The sequence below is a fragment of the Lynx rufus genome, unplaced genomic scaffold, assembly GCF_022079265.1.
Source record: "Lynx rufus isolate CCGP_SWC_20201006 ecotype Redwood Valley unplaced genomic scaffold, mLynRuf1.p SCAF_10, whole genome shotgun sequence".
NCBI lineage: Eukaryota > Metazoa > Chordata > Mammalia > Carnivora > Felidae > Lynx > Lynx rufus.
In genome coordinates, this window is record NW_025814824.1 from 88,162,845 (window position 1) to 88,182,114 (window position 19,270).

Genomic DNA, 19,270 nt, shown 5'->3' on the forward strand with positions numbered 1-19,270 from the left:
TTTTTTTTCAACAGAGCTTTTCAACCCCAGCTTTTTCATACCTCAAATTTCTGGGCTTCTAGCCGCAGTTTTTCTATATTTTGGCTGACTTCTGTTAATTTGTGATCCAGGCTGGCTGGGTCTCCCATCTGAGGATTCTTTAGGTAAACATCTTTCATTTTTGTTATGGCATCTCTGGAGGGGGGGGAAAAAAACCAAGAATGAGCAGAACACGGTGAAAGGTGAATGTCACGAGCTAAGTGTAGTCTCCTGACGCCCTGGGAACCGTGTGAAGGTTAAGCAGGGGAAGATTGGGTAACGTCTGGGTTGGCGGGGAGCATCGGGGCTTGCTTTCCTTCTTTAAAACTCTGTAAGAATTCCGCTACCCAGGCCTGTGTCATCCAGAGACGGTTATTAAAGTCTCAGTCGCCTCTTCTGAATGCTACCTGGTGTCTCCCCATTGCCTTTAGCAGTTGAGAAACGTGAATCGATCCTGACCCCTCCCCTTGCCCCAAACGACAATAAAACCAAAGCAAACCCAGAGATTTCCTTGTGCGCATCCTTCACGCAAGCCAAAGCGACAACTGCCATCCTGGGTCCTGTGGGGCTATCGTTCGCTCACCCCGAGGAGAAGCACAGTTAACTGCTTTGGAAATTTTCCTACACACCCCTTTCAGCTATTAAGAAACCAGACCCATCCAGTTGGTATCCACGATGGGAGAGCAGCCGAGCCTCAGAGCTGCATACAGCAAGATTCCACCGCCTTCCTGAAATCAGGTGTCGGAGGCCCGCCCACAGCAGCCCAAGTAAGGGATCCCCATGCTTGGGTTATCTCTAGGACCACAGAGCCCTATTAATTTGAACTCTGGCTTCAAGGCACCTTCAGAGGGGGTCAAGATGTTAAAAAGTTTAGGGGCGCCTGGGTGGCTCGGTCGGTTGAGCATCCAACTCTTGATTTCGGCTCAGGCCACGATCTCGCGGTTCGTGAGTTCGAGCCCCGCGTCGGGCTCTGCGCTGACAGCCCGGAGCCTGGAGCCTGCTTCGGATTCTGTGTCTCCCTCTCCCGCGCCCCAAAATAAATACACATTAACAAATTTTTTCAAAAAGACGTTAAAAGCTTAACCCAAGTGACTCTGCGGGTGGTAGCGGGCCAAGTTCAAGGAGCTTCCGTAAAAGACACTCTACACCCATCACACGACATCAGACCAATGAACCAAACCCTATTCTGAGTCGCGGGAAATAGTTTAAATTTTTTTTTTTAACATTTATTTATTTTTGAGACAGAGAGAGAGAGAGCATGAACAGGGGAGGGTCAGAGAAAGAGGGAGACACAGAATCTGAAACAGGCTCCAGGCTCTGAGCTGTCAGCACAGAGCTGGACGCGGGGCTCGAACCCACGGACCGCGAGATCATGACCTGAGCCGAAGTCGGACGCTTAACCGACCGAGCCACCCAGGCGCCCCTAAATTTTTTTTTTTTTAATGTCTATTTATTTTTGAGAGAGACAGAGACAGAATGCGAGTGGGTTAGGGGCAGAGAGAGAGGGAGACACAGAATCCGAAGCAGGCTCCGGGCTCCGGGCTGTCAGTGCAGAGCCCGACGCGGGGCTCGAACTCACGAGCCGTGAGATCATGACCTGAGCCCACAAATCCTCCCCATGCCTCTACCCAACCCCTCACATCTGAGCGCAGCCGTCCCGCGGCTCCTCTGAGGGTACCCACTGCTCGCTGTCCCTGAGGCCACAGCTTCAGAACAGCCCTCCATCCACCTGCACTCCTCGCCCCCTCACTTTGTTCCACTTCCTTCTTTTCCATGGCATGTATCACTTTCCAGCATGACATAATTTATCATCATGCGTCTCGTTCATCGTCTGTCTCTTCCTACCCGATTAGCTCTTTGAGGAAGCCCTGGGGGCTCCAGCTCTCATTGATTTGGTATCTCCCCGCTGGCGGGCCCATACCTGGCACACAGTAGGTGCTCAATAAATGCCGGCGAGATGAATACAGCAAACAAACTGTAGCGTCCACCTGGACGCAACTCCTCTCTTGGCTTTATGGCTACACCGCCAGCTACAGCCCGATTTCTCTACAAATCTTCTCAAGAGACTTGACGCGATTCACTGCCTCCGATTCTCTTCCTCCTCTCTCTCCTGATCGGTCTCTCCAGAAGCTTAATTTCATTCATCTTTTCAAGGGACCAACTTTTGGATTTGTCGATCCCCTTTGCTGAGGGCGTACTTTTTTTTCCTACATAACTAATTTACATTCTTTCCTGGCTTCTATTTATCTTTGGTTCCATTTGCTGTGTTTTTTCTAACTTTTTTTTAAATAATTTTTTTAAGTTTATTTATTTATGATTGAGAGAAAGAGAGAGAGAGGGCACAAGCTGGGGAGAGACAGAGAGAAAGAGGGAGACACAGAATCTAAAGCAGGCTCCAGGCTCTGAACTGTCAGCGCAGAGCCCGACATGGGGCTCGAACTCACAGACGGTGAGATTGTGACCTGAGCCGAAGTCAGACACGTAACCGACCAAGCCACCCAGGTGCCCCCTTTTCTAACTTCTTGAGATGGATACTTAGCTCACTGATGTTTAGCGTTTTTTTTTTTTTAATTTTTAATATGTATCATAAAGCTCTAAGTTTCCTTTTATGAGTATCACCTTAGTGATAGCCCAGTAGCTGATTCGGAGAATGTGCGTTCAGGTTCAGTTCTGCTCTGTATATTTCCCAGTGCCTAGTATGACTTCTTTAGTCTCTGAGTTATTCAGAGCTACATTTCTGAATTTCTAAATTTTTGTTCTTGGTAACCAGCTTTATGTCAGGCTTCAGGGAGCACACCTTGAATGCGGTCTCCCCTTGGACGTTTGTAGAGATTCGCTTCATGAAAACAGGATGTGCTCAATTTTTGGAAATGTTCTGTGGGTGCCTGAAAAGAATGCATACCATGCAATCACTGGATAGGTGTGTCCTGGGTCAATGTGATCAATCCTATCATTTAAATATTCTGCCCTGAATGTGTTAAATCTGTTCTGTCAGTTACGGACAGAAGAGCATTAAAAAAAAAATCTCTCCCTACAACGATGTGTTTGTGTTTCTTGTACACACTGATGTCCAAGGGTTAAGAGCAAAACCTTGTTTATGTTTTGAGGTCATCTGGTCCTACGGATTTAACTGAGCTGTTTGGTACTCGAAGCATTTATTGTTATAAAGTTGATCCTCCTTGAGCTGAATAGTTAGAGGGTTTTTTGGCCCGAAAGTCAGTCTTCCTTCGGTCGGCACTGGCCAATCAGTGGATGACAGATCTTTTTCCATTCTTTTATTTTCAACCTTTCTGTACCTTGCGTGTTAGGGGTGCCCTGGAGCCTGCTTCGGATTCTGTGTCCCCCTCTCTCTCTGTCCCTCCTCCACTTGTGCTCTGTCTCTCAAAAATAAATAAAAGTATAAAAAAAAAAAAAAAGAAAAAAGAAAAGGGGCACCTGGGTGGCTCAGTCAGTTAAGCGTCCGACTTCAGCCAGGTCACAATCTCGCGGTCCGTGAGTTCGAGCCCTGCGTCGGGCTCTGTGCCGACAGCTCAGAGCCTGGAGCCTGTTTCGGATTCTGTGTCTCCCTCTCTCTCTGCCCCTCCCCTGCTAGAGCTTTGTCTCTCTCTCAAATAAATAAACATTAAAAAAATTTTTAAATGAAATCTACCATCAACTTTGCGCTTCTGACTAATCCTGCCTTCTTCTACACACAAATGTCAGCGGCATGACATATGATTTGTTCATCACTTTATCCTCAGTGCCTACGATATCTCCTTGTACACAGTACATGCTCACTAAACAGTCATTTAGTGAAGGTTTAAATGTGATTTGCCTAATTACCAGCAAGGCTGCTGGAAGGGTTAAAAGGTTAACCAGGTTCCCTGGCCATGACCCAAGTGGCAGAGGAAATTTTCTACGTAATTATTGGACAGCGTCCGGTGTCATTTCGGATACTTGAGTCCTAACTTCCTACTCTCGGACAGAACACAACTGCTCACATAGTAAACGGCACGAGGTTTAACTGGCTTATATACACCGATGACCCTTTCTGTATTTGGTCCCACGTGTAATAAAAAGTACAGGGACAAAGTTTTCATTTCAGGAGGTGTATTTCTAATATAAAACAGCAGCGAAGGTAATTATATGTGCTGCTACATTTTATATGGCGTAACAGGATTTATAAAACCCACCCATTTTTCAGGAGCTGCTTTACCAGAGGCAAAAAAATAAATAAATAAACACCTACTTTTCTTTTGCATAACCAAATTTTATTTTTAAAAACGATTTTTTTTAGTGTTTATTTATTTTTGAGAGAGAGAGAGAGACACAGAGCACAAGCAGGGGGAGAGAGGGAGGCACAGAATCCAAAGCAGGCTGCCGGCTGCAAGCCGTCAGCGCAGAGCCCGACGCGGGGCTCGAACTCACGAACCGTGAGATCATGACCTGAGCCGAAGTCGGACGCTCAACCGACTGAGCCACCCAGGCGCCCCTGCATAACCGAATTTTAATCCCAGCTTCCATATCGTTCAAATTACACAGAGTCACTATTTGGCTACATGCAGAGCACAAAAATCTCAAGTTATCTTTTAGAAAATCTCAAGTTCAAATCTCAGATGGATCAGTGACTCACCTAACTCACTCAGGGAGAATTTTAGAAGGTGGGAGACGATTAACAAAGTGGTTTTCCAATCGGGATTAGTAGCAAGTATCCCCTACGTGATATAAAAGATGTACAGGTTATAAACGTGGGAAGCACAAGGGAAGACAGATATCAAATCTCTTCCATTTTTGTTTTTTTTTTTTTTTTGTGGGTACGATTCTAGGAACTTGCAAAACAGCTCCGAAGACTGGGAACCCCGGAAGGGGAGGCAGAAGCTGGTCAAGAGTCAGCAACCGTCGCCCCCCTGACGGCTGGCGGTGTGTAAGGCAAACTGTGATTTATTTTCTAGACACTGTCAATATGTTCCGTAACAAGATGCGGAGACGCGAGAACCTCTGGGAAGGCTGACTGTCATTCAACCTCAGGGAGAAAAACAAGCACGTTTTGGACCCAAAGCTAGGACATGGGGCAAGGGGGAGGGGCTAGAGTCACGCCATGTTTCTCTTCCTCATTTGTACACGAGACTTGGCTCTGGGGCACGTGGGTGGCTCAGTGGCTTAAGCATCTAATTCTTGATCTCGGCTCCGGTCACCCTCTCAGTTTGTGAGACAAAGCCCCGTGTCAGGCTCTGCGAGGACAGTGCGGAGCCTGCTTGGGATTCTTCCTCTCTCCCTCTGTCCCTTCTCCCCCTCCTCTCTCCCTCTCAAAATAAATAAACTTAAAAAAAGAAAAAAAAACAAAAAAAACAACCCTCAGCTATACAGTCACGATTTAAAAAAAGAAGAAGGTGGGGGGGATGGGTGAAGCAGGTGAAGGAGATTAAAAGCACACGGATCATGATGAACACTGCGTAAAATATGAACTGTCGAATCACCACATTGTCCACCTGAAGCTAATACGACACCGCACGTTAACTCTACTGGAATTAAAGTTAAACACCTAGAAAGAAATACAAAATTTAAGGGTCGCCTGGCTGGCTCGGCCGGGAGAGCGTGCGACTCTTGATCTCGGGGTTGTTGAGTTCAAGTGCCACGTTGGGGGTAGAGATTACTTCAAAAGAAGTAAAAAAAAATTTTTTTAAATGCAGAAATATAGAAAAAAAAAATCTTATGTATTTTGTTGCCCAAACTCAGAATAAAACCTATTTGTGAAAAGGATTCTCCTGATCGGTACTGAAGTCCTCCAGGAGACTCTCCGCGACAAAACACGCGGCCGAAATAATCACTTATGTTGAACCATTTTAGGATTTCCTGTCTTTCCAAACTGAACCTGAATTCCTTTCTTTCTTTCCCTTTCTTTCTTTCTTTCTTTCTCTCTTTTTCTTCCTTCCTTCCTTTCCTCTTTCTTTCTTCCTTCCTTTTTTTCTTTCTTCCTTCCTCCTTTCCTTTTTCATTTTTCCTCCTTCCTCCCTTCCTCCTTCCTTTCTTTTCCTTTTCTATCTTCCTTCCTTCCTCCTTCCTTCTTCTTTTTTATTTTTCTTCCTTCCTTCCTTTTTCTTCCTTCCTTCCTCTTTCTTTCTCTCTTCCTTTTTTTCTTCCTTCCTCCTTCCTTCTTTTTCCTTCCTTCCTTCCTTCCTTCCTTCATTTTTCTTCCTTCCTTCCTTTCTTTCTCTCTTCCTTCTTTTTTCTTCCTTCCTCCTTCCTTCCTTCCTTTTTCTTTCTTTCTTCCTTCCTCCCTTTCTTTCTCTCTCTCTTTCTTTCGACTTTTTTTTAAGTCATCTCTACACCCAACGTGGGGGCTCGAACTCACGACCTCGAGACCGAGCGTTCGCAAGCTCCCCCCGACTGAGCCGGCCAGGCGCCCCCGAACCTGAATTTCTCAGTAAATCACACTGCTGCACTCTACCTTTGGTCCATCTCCTTTTGAATCTCTTTATTTAATTCATCGACTTTCTGCTGCAGCTTTTTCCTTCTCTGCTCAGGCGGGAGGTTGCTGAAATCCTCTGGTGCGGCGCCCTGCAGATGCAAACATGCGTGAGCCAGCGGCAAGGCTGGAAAACAGACACCGAGCGAAGCCTGCAGGAAAGATGCCCCCAGACCCCGGGGGCTGCAGATGTCCGCATGTGTTTTCATGAAATCGGTGAAGCCCTTTCCCACGACACCCAGCTGAGTCGCAGAATCAGTGCATGCAAACCGCCAAGGAAAGTCCCACAGACCGGTTCCGGCTCCAGGTCTGCCGGCCCAGCCGCCTTCCGCCAAAGGCAGAGAGCGAGACGGCAGAAGGAGGGAGGCGGAGAAGTACCTCTGACCCCCGAGAGAATCCACGAGAAACCCATTTTGCGACAGATTCTCCACTTGACCGTCAGGGTCGGTGGCATCGCTGAAGTCTGAAGGAAGTCTGGAGTTTCTGCTTCCTTCGTAAAACACAGGGACAAGCGCCCCTGTCACCCATGTCCCGTCAAAGGCACTGCTTTCCTCCCTGATCTTTCTTCCCATTTCTGCACACAGGCGGAGGCCAAAAGTTTCCATCCCCAGCAAGTGCCAGATGGGACATCTGGCTCCTCAGAGACCGTGGGTGAAAAGGACATTAAAACATGTATCCTCCCACCTCCCCACCCCCCCACCCCCCACCGGACCCTTCCCTCTGAAAGTCTGGTCACGCTTTTTGACATCTAGAGGGTGACCGCAGAAAAGTCTGCGGAGAGCTCGCGCCCCGATCTCCACACCGGCTTCCCAGCGTGCAAATAAATCCATGCCGGCTGTTTCCAATCTGGCAGGAGGAGATTTTGACATCTTGATCCCCCTTCAGAAACAATTCCTATCTTTCCTCCGTGCCTGCGATCTGAGCAGAAAATATCAACAGCGAGCTTCCAGACAGATGCTTACGCGTTAGAAGCTGCGGCTAGGCTGTTGGTCCCCGAGTGCTTTGACTTCAACGAGGCTGTGACCATAAAGACAGAGAAATGTATTCCACAACCAGGGAGAAGCCAAGGAATTGAGAAAGAGATTCCGCCCCCCCCCCCACCGCCTTGCTTTTGAGCCAATTAAACAAAGACCAGACTGGCTCGGGAGGGGGTGGAAAAGAGGGGACCCGGATAACGGAATTCCGAAATCAAGCTGAATTTGCCAAGCAGCTAATATGGTGCTTTGTGACCAAGGCTCCTTGGCTGCCTGTGACCGGATGCCAGGTTGCTGGGCTGGAAGCGTGTGATTCAGCAGGGTTTACCCGAAGGCCACGCACAGACCTCTCAGCTGATGCTCTCAGACTTGTGCGCGCGTGTGTGTGTGCGTGTAAGAGAGAGAAGATTTGAGTGAAACCAGAACAGAAGTGGCTATTTCCCTGACGGCAAACCGAGCCAGTCCAATCGCCTCGAGAGCGAAGATGAACCAGAAAGGAATCAGACTTGTTTTTTCTTTCCCACGTGCTACTACCGTGTCGGTAACACCTGAAACCCTCAATCGTGTGCTTTTTCACTTGGCTGAATTCAGTCGCCGGGCCTGCGAGCACGAGACTCTGTCCTCGTGCTGGGTTGACTCGAAACAGATCAGCATGCCTTCCGGAATGGAGGGGCTTTTTGTTCCGTGTTGCTTTTCGGTGCTGCAACAAGTCACGGCCGCCAGGAAACCTAGCGAGCGGTCGATGTCGATTCACAGATCTTCACTAAGCCTGACCGTGTGCTGGGAGTCCCGAAGAATTTTTTTTCTACAAAGGATGGAAAAGGTCTCATGTCTGCACTGGTCAGTGCGGTAGCCGCACAGAGCTGCTGCACATCTGAACCGCGGCTAGTGCAACCGTGGGACTGCTTTAAGTTTTCGTTTCATTTTCCTGAACTGAAAGCCACATGTGAAGTGTGGCTACCGTACGGGACGGCACAGGTCTAGATGGAGAACAGGTGTAAGATTTGCGTGTGGTGTATCCACAGTTGCAAAGGGATCTTCAGTAAAACGGACAGTACTTAGGACTTACGAACAGATGCCCTCAACAACAAAAAAGTTAATTTTAATCATTTACGAAAACTAAAAATGGTTAAATGATGAAGGAATGAATTAGGGCCCTTTTGATAGATATTCCGTGTTTCTGTATTGCTGTTTAGAAACTAATCTCGGGGCACCTGGGTGGTTCAGTCAGTTAAGTGCCCCCGACTTTGGCTCGGGCCATGATCTCACAGTTCGTGGGTTCGAGCCCTGCATCGGGCTCTGTGCTGATGGCTCAGAGCCTGGAGCCTGCTTCGGATCCTGTCCCCCCCCCCCCCCCCGCCCCTCCCCTGCTTGCATGCTCTCTCTCTCTCTCTCTCTCAAAAAATAAATAAAAATATTAAAAAATAGAACCTAATCTCATGCACTATGCCTCAAACAAACCTCATGTCGCCCTTGGAGATGCAGGTCGTAACTTCTACATCCAAAGGAGCGTCTGGTGTCTGGAAGTGCCTTAAAAGGCCATTGTGTCCAATTAGCCTTTTAATTCCATGAAGGAATTTATATTTCTAGCTTCGGGTCAGAACAGACTTTCTGAAGTCTTTGGAATGGCCTGGTTTACAAAGAGACTGGCCACACCAGGTGGCACTGGTGTTTCAGGAGGGGGGACGTCAAAGCACGTATGGTTATTTTAAGTGGCTGTGGCTCTAGGAGGAACTTGTTTTACCCATTTCTGGAATCAAACACTTGCTCCGGAGCATTTCCCCACAAACAGCCCAAGCACGAGCTGCTTCCTGGGATTTTACGCTTGTTTCCACCCCAGGCGTCTCTGGGCAACACTCCACTTCTTTATTAGCGTCTACGTAACGATATAAAGCAACAATTCAATACCGGGTGGGTAAAATGATTTCTATCTCAGACAGAAAGACCGCCTAATATTATTAGTGATATTATCCTTTGTTGCCAGCACCTCAGCAGAAGAAGAAACACAGAGAGGGCAAGGAAGGAACCCCAGTATCTGAGAGACGCCTACTTAATTGATCTAATTTCTCCCCAATTGTTGCTGTCGTCGCAGTTCATTGAAACATTTAGAATGTTTTCCTTCTTGTAGACACTTTAATTAGGGACTCGTCTTGGATTTTGAGTTTAAGAAATGTTCAATTTAATAAAATATTCATTTCCTTCCTTCCTTCCTTCCTTCCTTCCTTCCTTCCTTCCTTCCCTCTTCTGGTTTTGGCGTTAGGGTAATGCTGGCCCCAGATAATGAGTTAGGAAGTATTTCCTCTGCTTCGATCTTCTGAAAGAAATTATAGAGAACTGATAGAATTTCTTCCCGAAATATTTGGTAGAATTCACCAGTGAGTCCATTTGGGCTTAATTCTTGATAAATGAATGCTAGGATCAAATAAATGTGTGTGTGCGCACATGTGTGTGTTTAAGTACGCTCCACGCCCAACGTGGAGCTTGAACTCATGACTCTGAGATCAAGAGTCACATGCTCTATGGACTGAGCCAGCCAGGCACCCCTAAAAGATTCATTTTCTTTAGGGTTGAGCTGGTTGCCAAACACTGAGTCAGGTGGAAAAAATTCTGTATATGCGCACATATACATATACATGCACGCGTACAAATGTGTACATCAGGATAACCAGAAACTCTTATCCTGCATTATCAACAGAATTGCATAAAGTGCTGACTTCATCCCTGGTTGAATTGTTGCAATTTATCATGGTCCATAATTTTAGGAAATTCTCAGCTGTGCCGTTGAGACTACTATGTAAGTTACACGTATCTGAAGTACAGTTAAGGGTTATAGAGTTAAGAGTTTCTTTTAAGAAATTTAATAATGATTAGTCTGTTTACTAGGGCTATATGCAAGTATGTAGGAACAACACAGAACACTAAGTACATTATTTAAGAAAGGCTTAGGAGGCTCCTTCCGGTGTCTGTAAAGTCACCTTGTGATTTCTTAAATCAGCTATGCACAAGGCACCCACGTATTTATGTAGCAACTTTAAAGATTCCGTGGCTTGCGATTCTCGCAGGCTGCCTCGGACCTGAGTCGGAGACCGGCACCATCCCTGCACGTGTCCTTCAGGCTCGAGCACCCTCCAGCTGCAGAATTTACCTTGACTCCAAATGATCCCATGAGCCACCCCCCCCCGCCCCGATATTGAGTATTGCTATTTATGCTCGCACTTAAATAAAGCTTATGAATATCTGCCATCCTCTTAAGGCCCCAATAAGAAAGAAAACCAAATCAGGAGTTAAGCGTTAATTTTCTTAGCAACTTGAAAAGATTAAGATCGCCCCTATTAGATTTTGGACCTTTGTTTTGCAAAGGTCTGATGAAAAAACACCAGCAAAAGCACACGCAAAGGAAACACACACCAAAAAAAAAAAAAAAAAGCTGATTAGATTCAGGACATGCATAGAATAATTGTGCTTACCAGCTTGAGAGAAAGCTTCATGTAAAAATTGAAGAGGTAACAGGGGAAAAAAAGAGAGAGAGAGACAACACATCAGAAGAAGAGGAACTCGACCAGTTCCACCGTATTAACATAGCACATGAATTCACCTGTCGCTTGTGCAAATGGCTTGCAGCGGATCTGTGCAAACGTTCACAAGAGGGGCTGGCCCCTGCCAAAAACCTTCTTTTAGCTGCCACGTTGCCAGAGCAAAGAATCAAGATAGAAAAGGAGAGCTTCTGTTCACAGTTCTGTATCGGTCACATCAGCCTGGAGATGAGCGGAATTACGTTTGCAGTGGGTAACACATGCGGATAATAAAAGCCAAGAATAATCAGGTAGGCTTTTGTTCGCCAAATTTCACATGGAATGTTTTGCTCACAGCGGGGGTCTGGAGAGCAAGGACGTCCATAAGGTACAAGTAATCTAGCCTAAGGAACTCTAATCACTGGCATTTCTTAGAGGCACCCACTCTCGAGTGGGTGAACGGGGGACCAGGGACTGGAAGTTGCTTGAGGAAACCACCCACAGGAGCCAGAAAGCCTCTCTGCACCAGGCTGGAGGCAGGACGTTGCTCTCTCCCACCTGAGCACCGCTCACCACCTCCTGCACCGTGGAAGGTGTATTCAGAGGCTCTCCATCCACTCTGAGCCCTACCCCCGGGGGTTACATAGCACTTGGGGAATTAACAGCAGCAGCTGCTCTGAAGGTTACCTTTAGGTACCGAGGGACTACTACTCAACTACCGAGGGACACTTACTCCTTGCTGTGGGTTTCCTGGGAATTATCAAGACACAGCAGGTGCAATTCTGCTGGGCCTGCAGATTAGCAAAGGTATAGTGATTCCTCGACACAAAACAGATGACGAGGCATCTCTGAATTAGCAAACGAAACATTCGGTTCTTCATTAACAGGGGGGACATGCTCTATGGCTATAAAGCAGTGTTTTGAGAGCGCAGTGCCTTTTTGCTTAGCTGTCGTCAATCCTAAAAGTTCCGGCAGCTGTAGTAGGATCAAAAATATGTTGGGGACAAAGCACCGAAGAAAGGGCCCTTTGATTTTAAGTGGCGAGTGGGGAGGGTGTTAAAATTCCTTAGCCAGATTTAAAAAATCTTATTCTTAAGATTAACTCAAAATGGACGCTTCTTTTTAAATAGGCAGGAAGCTTTTAAAGACATTGCCCTTATGGGGGAAAAAGAAAGGCTTTGAAGGAAAGAAGTGGTCGGACAAAACTTTTGGGAGAACACGGTACACACAGGCACACTTGCGACTGTCTTGTGCGCCCCTCCTGTGAGCTTTAGCACAGATCAGTTTGTCACGACTTGGGTTCTTTACAGACAACACCGGGTGCACAGCGGAAAACTTTGCGAATATCTTCCCTAGAAAGCACACTACCACCTACAGATGTCTCCTCACACGTTATCGTCTTCAGTGCTGCTAATTCAAAGAACCGGCATTTGAACTTCATACATTACCTGCTCTCTATTCGGCTACTTCGGTCACTTATATATGTATGCAAGTTATGTATTCTTCCTTAAGCATCCCGAAAGAAGAATTCTAACATCAAACCTCATGGCACGGGAATATCACCACTTCATAATGAAAACGAATCATGAGGACTGGAAACAAATCCGAGCACCAATAGGAAAATACCGAGTTTTCAAGACAAAATTCGATTTTCCGAAGTGGACAGTGATGGGTAATCTACATAAAGCACCAGCACGGTGCCGCGTATTCTTGTAACGATTATTATAAACTGGTTTTCGGTCGTGAGTTGTAAGCCAGCCAGTTAGATCATTGAACATTAGAAACCGAATCATTTAAGAGAATCGTTTTCAAAGACGGCATTAAGTGCGCTGCGAGACACCCGGGGAACTAAGAAGCTGTCAGTTTCAGGCAACAAGTATGGAGCCTTGGAAGCCACACGTGTCAATAACACATGAAGGGAACACAGAGCCAGCGGGTCCATGTGTTATTCTGCAGCCGCAGGTACTAACCTCAAGTACGAAGAAAGGGGACGGTGAAAATAAATACACGAGTAAACGTGTTTAAGGTCCATGGAAAGTCACGGTACTACTCTATGACCTTGCTCGTTGCTTCAGTGGTCGTTCTGGCTCTCCAAGCTTTACGGCATAACCCCCTTACGGATCCACCTGTTTCCGACCGGATCGTGAGCCCTCTTGCTACGCAACTGCCGTCCGTTAAGAGTGTCCTTCTCCTGGGACCACGCTCTGTGGCTGCGCTTATGGGTGAGACTCTGCCGTAAAGGCGTATACCCAGGGACATCGTCTCAGACGGCCGAGCTCAGCTCACTGGCATTTTTAGGCAGTTTGGTGGTTATTGGGAAGTTGGGTTCTCTTCCCCCCTCCCGCCCCAAGCTTTCCGGATGAAGGAGCTTGGGATTGCATTTATACTGAGAATTAGGCTTTTTCTGTGTCCAGGTCCGCCAGTGGAGAATTTCATTGCTGGGTCCCCAGTCTTGGTGCTGTCATAGGGGTTAGTGCCTGTGCTGTGACTGTATGACCTGGCCGACACATGGAAACTTACAACATAGTCCCTAGCTTCAAAAGCATACGTGGGCTTCCCTATCGTCCTCTTCATGAGTTCTTTGTGAAAACAGAAAGACTGAGTCTGCCAATAATCAGCAAGAGAACAAGATAAAATAAATAAAAAATTACAGTAACCATAAAACCGCAACATCTGACAAACGGTCGGTAAGGACTTTCCAAATCTTTTCATCCACTTTGATGGGATTTTTCCATGCAACGAGCTCTCAAACGTGGGGGAAAATATGTCCATGTTTTAGATTTAGAAGGCCCTTGCCCAGCCCAGGAAAAGAAATCTTAATTTAAGGCAATCAAATTACATCTGTAAATGGCAAACCGAGACCATACTTTCTAGTTTCATTTTTCTTACGGAAAGATGAAAACATGGCTAATCATGCTCAGGTGACCTGCTGTAGAAAGGTTCAGTGAAACAGAATTTTCTTGCAGATGCCAACGGCTTACAACACCCTTCCCTGGTAGGGTTGCTTTACATCCAATTTGTTAAAAAATAATACGTTAAAAAAAATAAAATGAAATTTGTTTCCCCAAACTTCAGATTGCTTTTTATTTTTGAACTTCCTAATCGTACTCCGGTCATGAGTTTCCTTTTTCTTTTTCTTTCCTTTTTGTTGACTGCTACTTCCTGAAGGAAGGGTCATCAAATGTGACCTTTGCTAAAAGCAGACTGACCAAAAGTTGAGGGAGGCAGAAATATGTTTCTATTTCCTTACTGATGTTTCCAGTCTGTATATGTGTGAGTTCACTCTCAGAAAAGCACACTCACTATTGAGGAGAAATTTTGTTAACCCTGTTGTTGCTGAGCACAGGTTTAAAGAGTAAGAAATAAACTTCATTTTGCTGATGACCATTTTTTTTTAAAAAAAAAGGGATTTTCCTTTAAATCCTCATAATAGCTGGTTTCTCATTTCACTGTGTTAACTGTTAAATTTTTCCTAGCCATCTTTCCCGTACGCTTATTGATTACTGACATTCTTTGGTCTTTTCCGAAACATTCAGAGAACAGCATGAGACACAGATTCAGAAACCATTTGCAACCGACAGGCTGTGTGGTGTTGACAGAATGGAAGAGACACAAACAAATGGGAAACAATCACGGATATTCAACATACTCCATTAGGAGATTCCAAAAGACCGTGCAGAGGGGTTTATTAGAAATATAATAAATGAGCGCTCTGTAAAAGTTTTGGAAGTGGCCGAGATGGGTTAACAGACTTACAGCTGATGTAAAACTTTATACAGTCGAGCAAAAACACCCTGGCCAGATGTTGGAAATTCTTCCAGGAGTAAAAGCGGGATGGACGGGAGTGTTAAAAGCCAGCCTGATCGAGCCAGGGATTGAGATCTCATTATAGAGCTCAACGCGATCTGTCATCTACTTGTGATGCTCTATACTCTGCCTCCTAACAACGGCTCTCCTGAAGTCTTGCGGAAGTCAAATCTCTAATTCTTAACCTGACACGCTGGGTAACCTTCAAACAAAATAATCCCACCAACAATACAGATTCTTTGCATGAAACACTGGGATTCCCTGATGAAAGAAACCCTGCATATAAAGAAATAGGGGGGTTGTCCCTTGTTCTGTTTACTTAATTTATTTTTAAAATATGGGACGCGCAGGGGCGCCTGGGTGGCTCAGTCAGTTAAGCGCGCGACTTCGGCTCAGGTCCTGATCTCGCAGTCGTGAGTTCGAGCCCCGCGTCGGGCTCCGCGCTGACGGCTCGGAGCCTGGAGCCTGCTTTGGGTTCTGTGTCTCCCTCTCTCTCTGCCCCTCCCTCGCTCGTGTACTCACACACACTCTCTCTCTCTCTCTCTCTCTCTCTCTCAAAAATAAATAAATAAACATTTAAAAAAATGGAACGTTTCATGATTTTGCGTGTCACTCTCACATAGGGACCACGCTAATCTCCTCTGTATCGTTCCAATTTTAGCAGATGGGCTGTCCCTTGTTTTAAAAGGCAACAACTTAGTTGGCTGTTATTTACTTACACTTCTTTTTTACCCAAAGGAGGGGAAGAGTAAAAATCATGTCGGTACAAGAACGCATCCCCCTGCCACCGGACGGCGATCCCCGAAGGTCAGGACAAAAGACCTTTACTGGATACGTCACCGCGCTATGTGTCTGTTTGCTCTTCATCGCCACGTTATTCGTCATGAGGAGTACTGGGGGCGTGGCTTAGAGTCCACTGATCGGTTAGATTTATCTGGGAGGCTATGGCTGACTCTATTCCAATCTTTTCCCGTAAACCACACTGGTATCTACTTTTGGTTCCTGGATCAATTCCACAAGACCCTGTGAGGGAAGCCAGGCAACGGTAATCAGCGTGGCAAACTGGAGTATAAATGACCGCCACTGGCGGGTCGACCGTGTGGTACCAGATTCTCCCTGAATGTGGATGTGGCAAAACCTTGGCGTATGACGAGCGGGCTCTCTGGGTTTCATTCTGGCTCGCCGTCTTCCTAAGTTCATCTTTTTTATGCCTTAGTTTTCTTGCCAGTAAGATAAGGAAACCTCGGTACCTAGGTTCGGAGGGCGGCTGAAGGAAAAGTAAACGACCACACAGAACAGGGTCTGGTACATCACAAGCGCTCGATAAACGTCAGCGGTTTCTTATTTTCACCCTTTAAAGACAAATACTGCGTTCGGCCTCTTCCAGTCAACAGGTATTTTATCAGTCTTGTAAGTTCAGCCAAACAGCTAAAGAAACCACTGTAGGGGCGCCTGGGTGGCTCAGTCGGTTGAGCGTCCGACTTCGGCTCAGGTCACGGTCTCGTGGCCCGTGAGTTCGAGCCCCGCGTCAGGCTCTGGGCTGATGGCTCACAGCCTGGAGCCTGTTTCGGATTCTGTGTCTCCCTCTCTCTCTGCCCCTCCCCCGTTCATGCTCTGTCTCTCTCTGTCTCAAAAATAAATAAATGTTAAAAAAAAAAAAAAATTAAAAAAAAAAAAAAAGAAACCACTGTAAACTCATGACATCTCCGCCCTCCGAACCCTGAGGCTCAGCCCGGAGAGACGTGCCTCGGCGACACTCAGGTGGTTTTGGGAATTAACAAGCAAGTATTTTCTGAGCGTACAGTGACTTCCAATTCCTCATCTCGTCTGCCACTGGCTTCAGAGAGCGAACCGAAGTTTTCCTTTTTTGGTAAAATATTAATGACTTAGATGTTTTCAAAGGGAAGTGGGGAAAAGTCCTTCCGAAACGCGCGAAGGGCGCACAGAACCCCGGGCTGGCTGGCTTTCCCTTCTTCTTTCCGTCCATTCTGCTTCCTCCTTCCTCCTCCCCTCTTTCTATCGTTGCTCTTCTGTCTAGCTATGAGGAATCACAGGCCCTTACGGTTTCACGTTATGGGCAAACACAACGGGTTCAACTCACAGACGAGATAAAGTGACACAGAGCCAAACACGCAACCCAAGCGCACGAGAGAGACAGGATTCCGGAGCGGAACTTACCCCACGCTTTAGGCTCCTGAAGCAGTGGATTTTGGGTTTGGAGGTCATGAACTCGTTGAAGCGATGGGAGAGGGGTTCCTTTTGCTGCTTGGGAGACTGGGGGCCGTTGGGAACAGCAGTGGGTAAGGCAGAGGCAGGGGGAGGAGGGGGAGGCTGATGGGGGGATGTTAAAAGGGACATAAGCTACATGTGAGAGACGGAGCAGTGACAGAGTAAAATCAGAAACAAGAAGATAAGACACAAAACAAAAATAAGCATCAAATCATATTGGAAATCCAAAGCAAGTACAACGCAAAACGATCGACTATCCCGGCCATGGTCCAAAAGAAAACACTGGGGCATGGGACGAAAGGGGAAGTTTTTAGTAAGTAGAAGCAACGAAAGAAGACCAAGGGATATCTGACCAGCAGCTCATGCAGACTTTCCACATGCAAACTAGGGCTTCTGGTTAGTTACGCCAAACCCGTTAGAGCCAGAAGGGCCAAGACTTCTAACCCGCCTACGCTAACAGAGCTGAGCTTGGGGGGAGAAAATGAAGGACCCGACAGCCTCTGCGAAGCACATAGCAAGTTATCCTGAGGCAAAAGCAGTCACGCGGCCTTGACCACAGCCGACGCCCAGGTTAGAGCGGCCATGCGCCTGCGCATCACACTATCAAAAGAAAACGCAAAAAAATGGTCATGGACGCACACAGGTTAACACGAGTTCAACACCGAGTTATTAACCCATGGAAGCGATTCCAATGAGATCGGCTGATAAATCGTTATCGGAATTCTGCGCGGTAACCCCTCTCCCAGCCGAGGCGACCGGGCGTCTGGGAGACTTAGCAGTGAAAGGCATGATGGGAAATGGCCAAGAGGTCAGTAGAGGTCAGGGTTAGCGTGGGCGACACGGTACAAAGTGGTAATGCATCGGAAGTCAGACAAATGGCCATGGCAAAGGTTCCACCACCAAAGAGAAATGATGGTTCAAAATAAAACAGCTCACTAGCTTTTCTTTCTGTGCATTCTGCGTTCTGTTTAAAATTCTTTGCTTGTTTGTTTTTAAAGGCTTAACAGAGAAAGTCAAAAATCGCCACACTTTATAAAACTCCTTTCACACCGGGTCCAACCATCAGTACCTTATTTTTTTTGATGAAGGGCCACAACTTTCCTTTGGATTTGCCACCAAATTTGAGCTCCGGTTTGCCTTCTCCTCTGGAATTCGAGAGGCTGTTATCTGACACAGTGCGCTTCATCGGCTGAGTGTAATCCTCAAATTCGATGTCCCCGGGAGGCTCAAAGCCGGACTTGTAAGCTTCTATGACCAGCTGCGAATCCTGAAATGACACCCACCAAACAGGAATGCATTTAAATACGTGCGAATACCTTTTACACAATGAATTATGATCATACAGTTGACCGTGTAAAGAATTTTGTCCAAATAAGGACTCACAGAATTGTATCTATATTGGTTAATAACAGATTTTTTTTCTAGTCAAACATATATATTTTTTTCTTTTTCTCTTGTTAAAAGTTTGTTTAAATCTTTATTTATCTTTGAGAGAGAAACAGAGAGAGAGCAGGGGAGGAAGAGAGAGAGAGAGCCTGAAGCAAGCTTCAGGCTCCAGGATGTTAGCCCAGAGCCCGACGCGGGGCTCGAACTCACAAACCGTGAGATCATGACCTGAGCTGAAATCAAGAGTCGGGCACTAGACCGACTGAGCCTCCCAGGCGACCCTCCAGGAATATTTTTATAACTAGAAAGACTAAGTGCCATTTGTAAAGGTATGTGTCTAATGGAGATGGGAGAATACTTTTAAGAACCACCTGTCCACATATGGAGAAACAAATACTAAGGAAGAATGACTTTGCTAAAAGCAGGAGGAAAAAGATGAACGGCTGTTACGCAATTCCCTTGAAAACTACAGTAATACAAAAGTCTGGTTCTCACCAGAAATTCCTAAGGTAATTTAGCACCCCCCCAAAGTCAAAGCCAAGATGAGATCATCGCTCTCATTTCTTTGGTTCATTGTGGTTCAGGGGTTTTAATTCATCGCATGATTTTTCCTTATGTATGCATTTGTTCACAGTCCCAAAGGCAAGCTCCCTTCTGTTTTTCCTCTACTGTATCCCCAGAACCCGGATGGTGCCTGGGGAGAACCGTGGGCAACAAATGTTTGCCGAATAAATCAATGAACTCTACGGCGCGCACGCTGCTAGGAACTCTGGGTGCCTCACCTTCTCAGGGTCAGAGAGCGCAGACAAACGTGTGAGGCAATCACAGCCGTGATGTCATAGAAAGATAGATGTATACATAAAATATCACAGGGGCGCCTGAGTGGCTCAGTCGGGCAA

The 19,270-nt window shown here is 46.4% G+C and overlaps 1 protein-coding gene and 1 pseudogene across 6 annotated transcripts in view; both read right to left on the reverse strand.

Moving 5' to 3' along the window:
• FNBP1 (formin binding protein 1) overlaps positions 1-19,270 on the reverse strand; it is a 142,810-nt gene that overhangs the window by 10,159 nt on the left and 113,381 nt on the right. For 4 of the 6 annotated variants that reach the window (XM_047070988.1, XM_047070998.1, XM_047070980.1 and 1 more), the window contains 4 exons: positions 18,055-18,252; positions 16,935-17,117; positions 6,446-6,555; positions 42-174 (listed from right to left, as the gene is read on the reverse strand). In XM_047070988.1, the coding sequence (XP_046926944.1) occupies positions 42-174; positions 6,446-6,555; positions 16,935-17,117; positions 18,055-18,252 (624 nt within the window). The remainder of the gene's footprint in view (positions 1-41; positions 175-6,445; positions 6,556-16,934; positions 17,118-18,054; positions 18,253-19,270) is intronic. The other 2 variants (XM_047071013.1, XM_047071005.1) reach the window with 1 other exon arrangement.
• On the reverse strand, positions 15,335-15,432 carry LOC124505240 (uncharacterized; annotated as a pseudogene).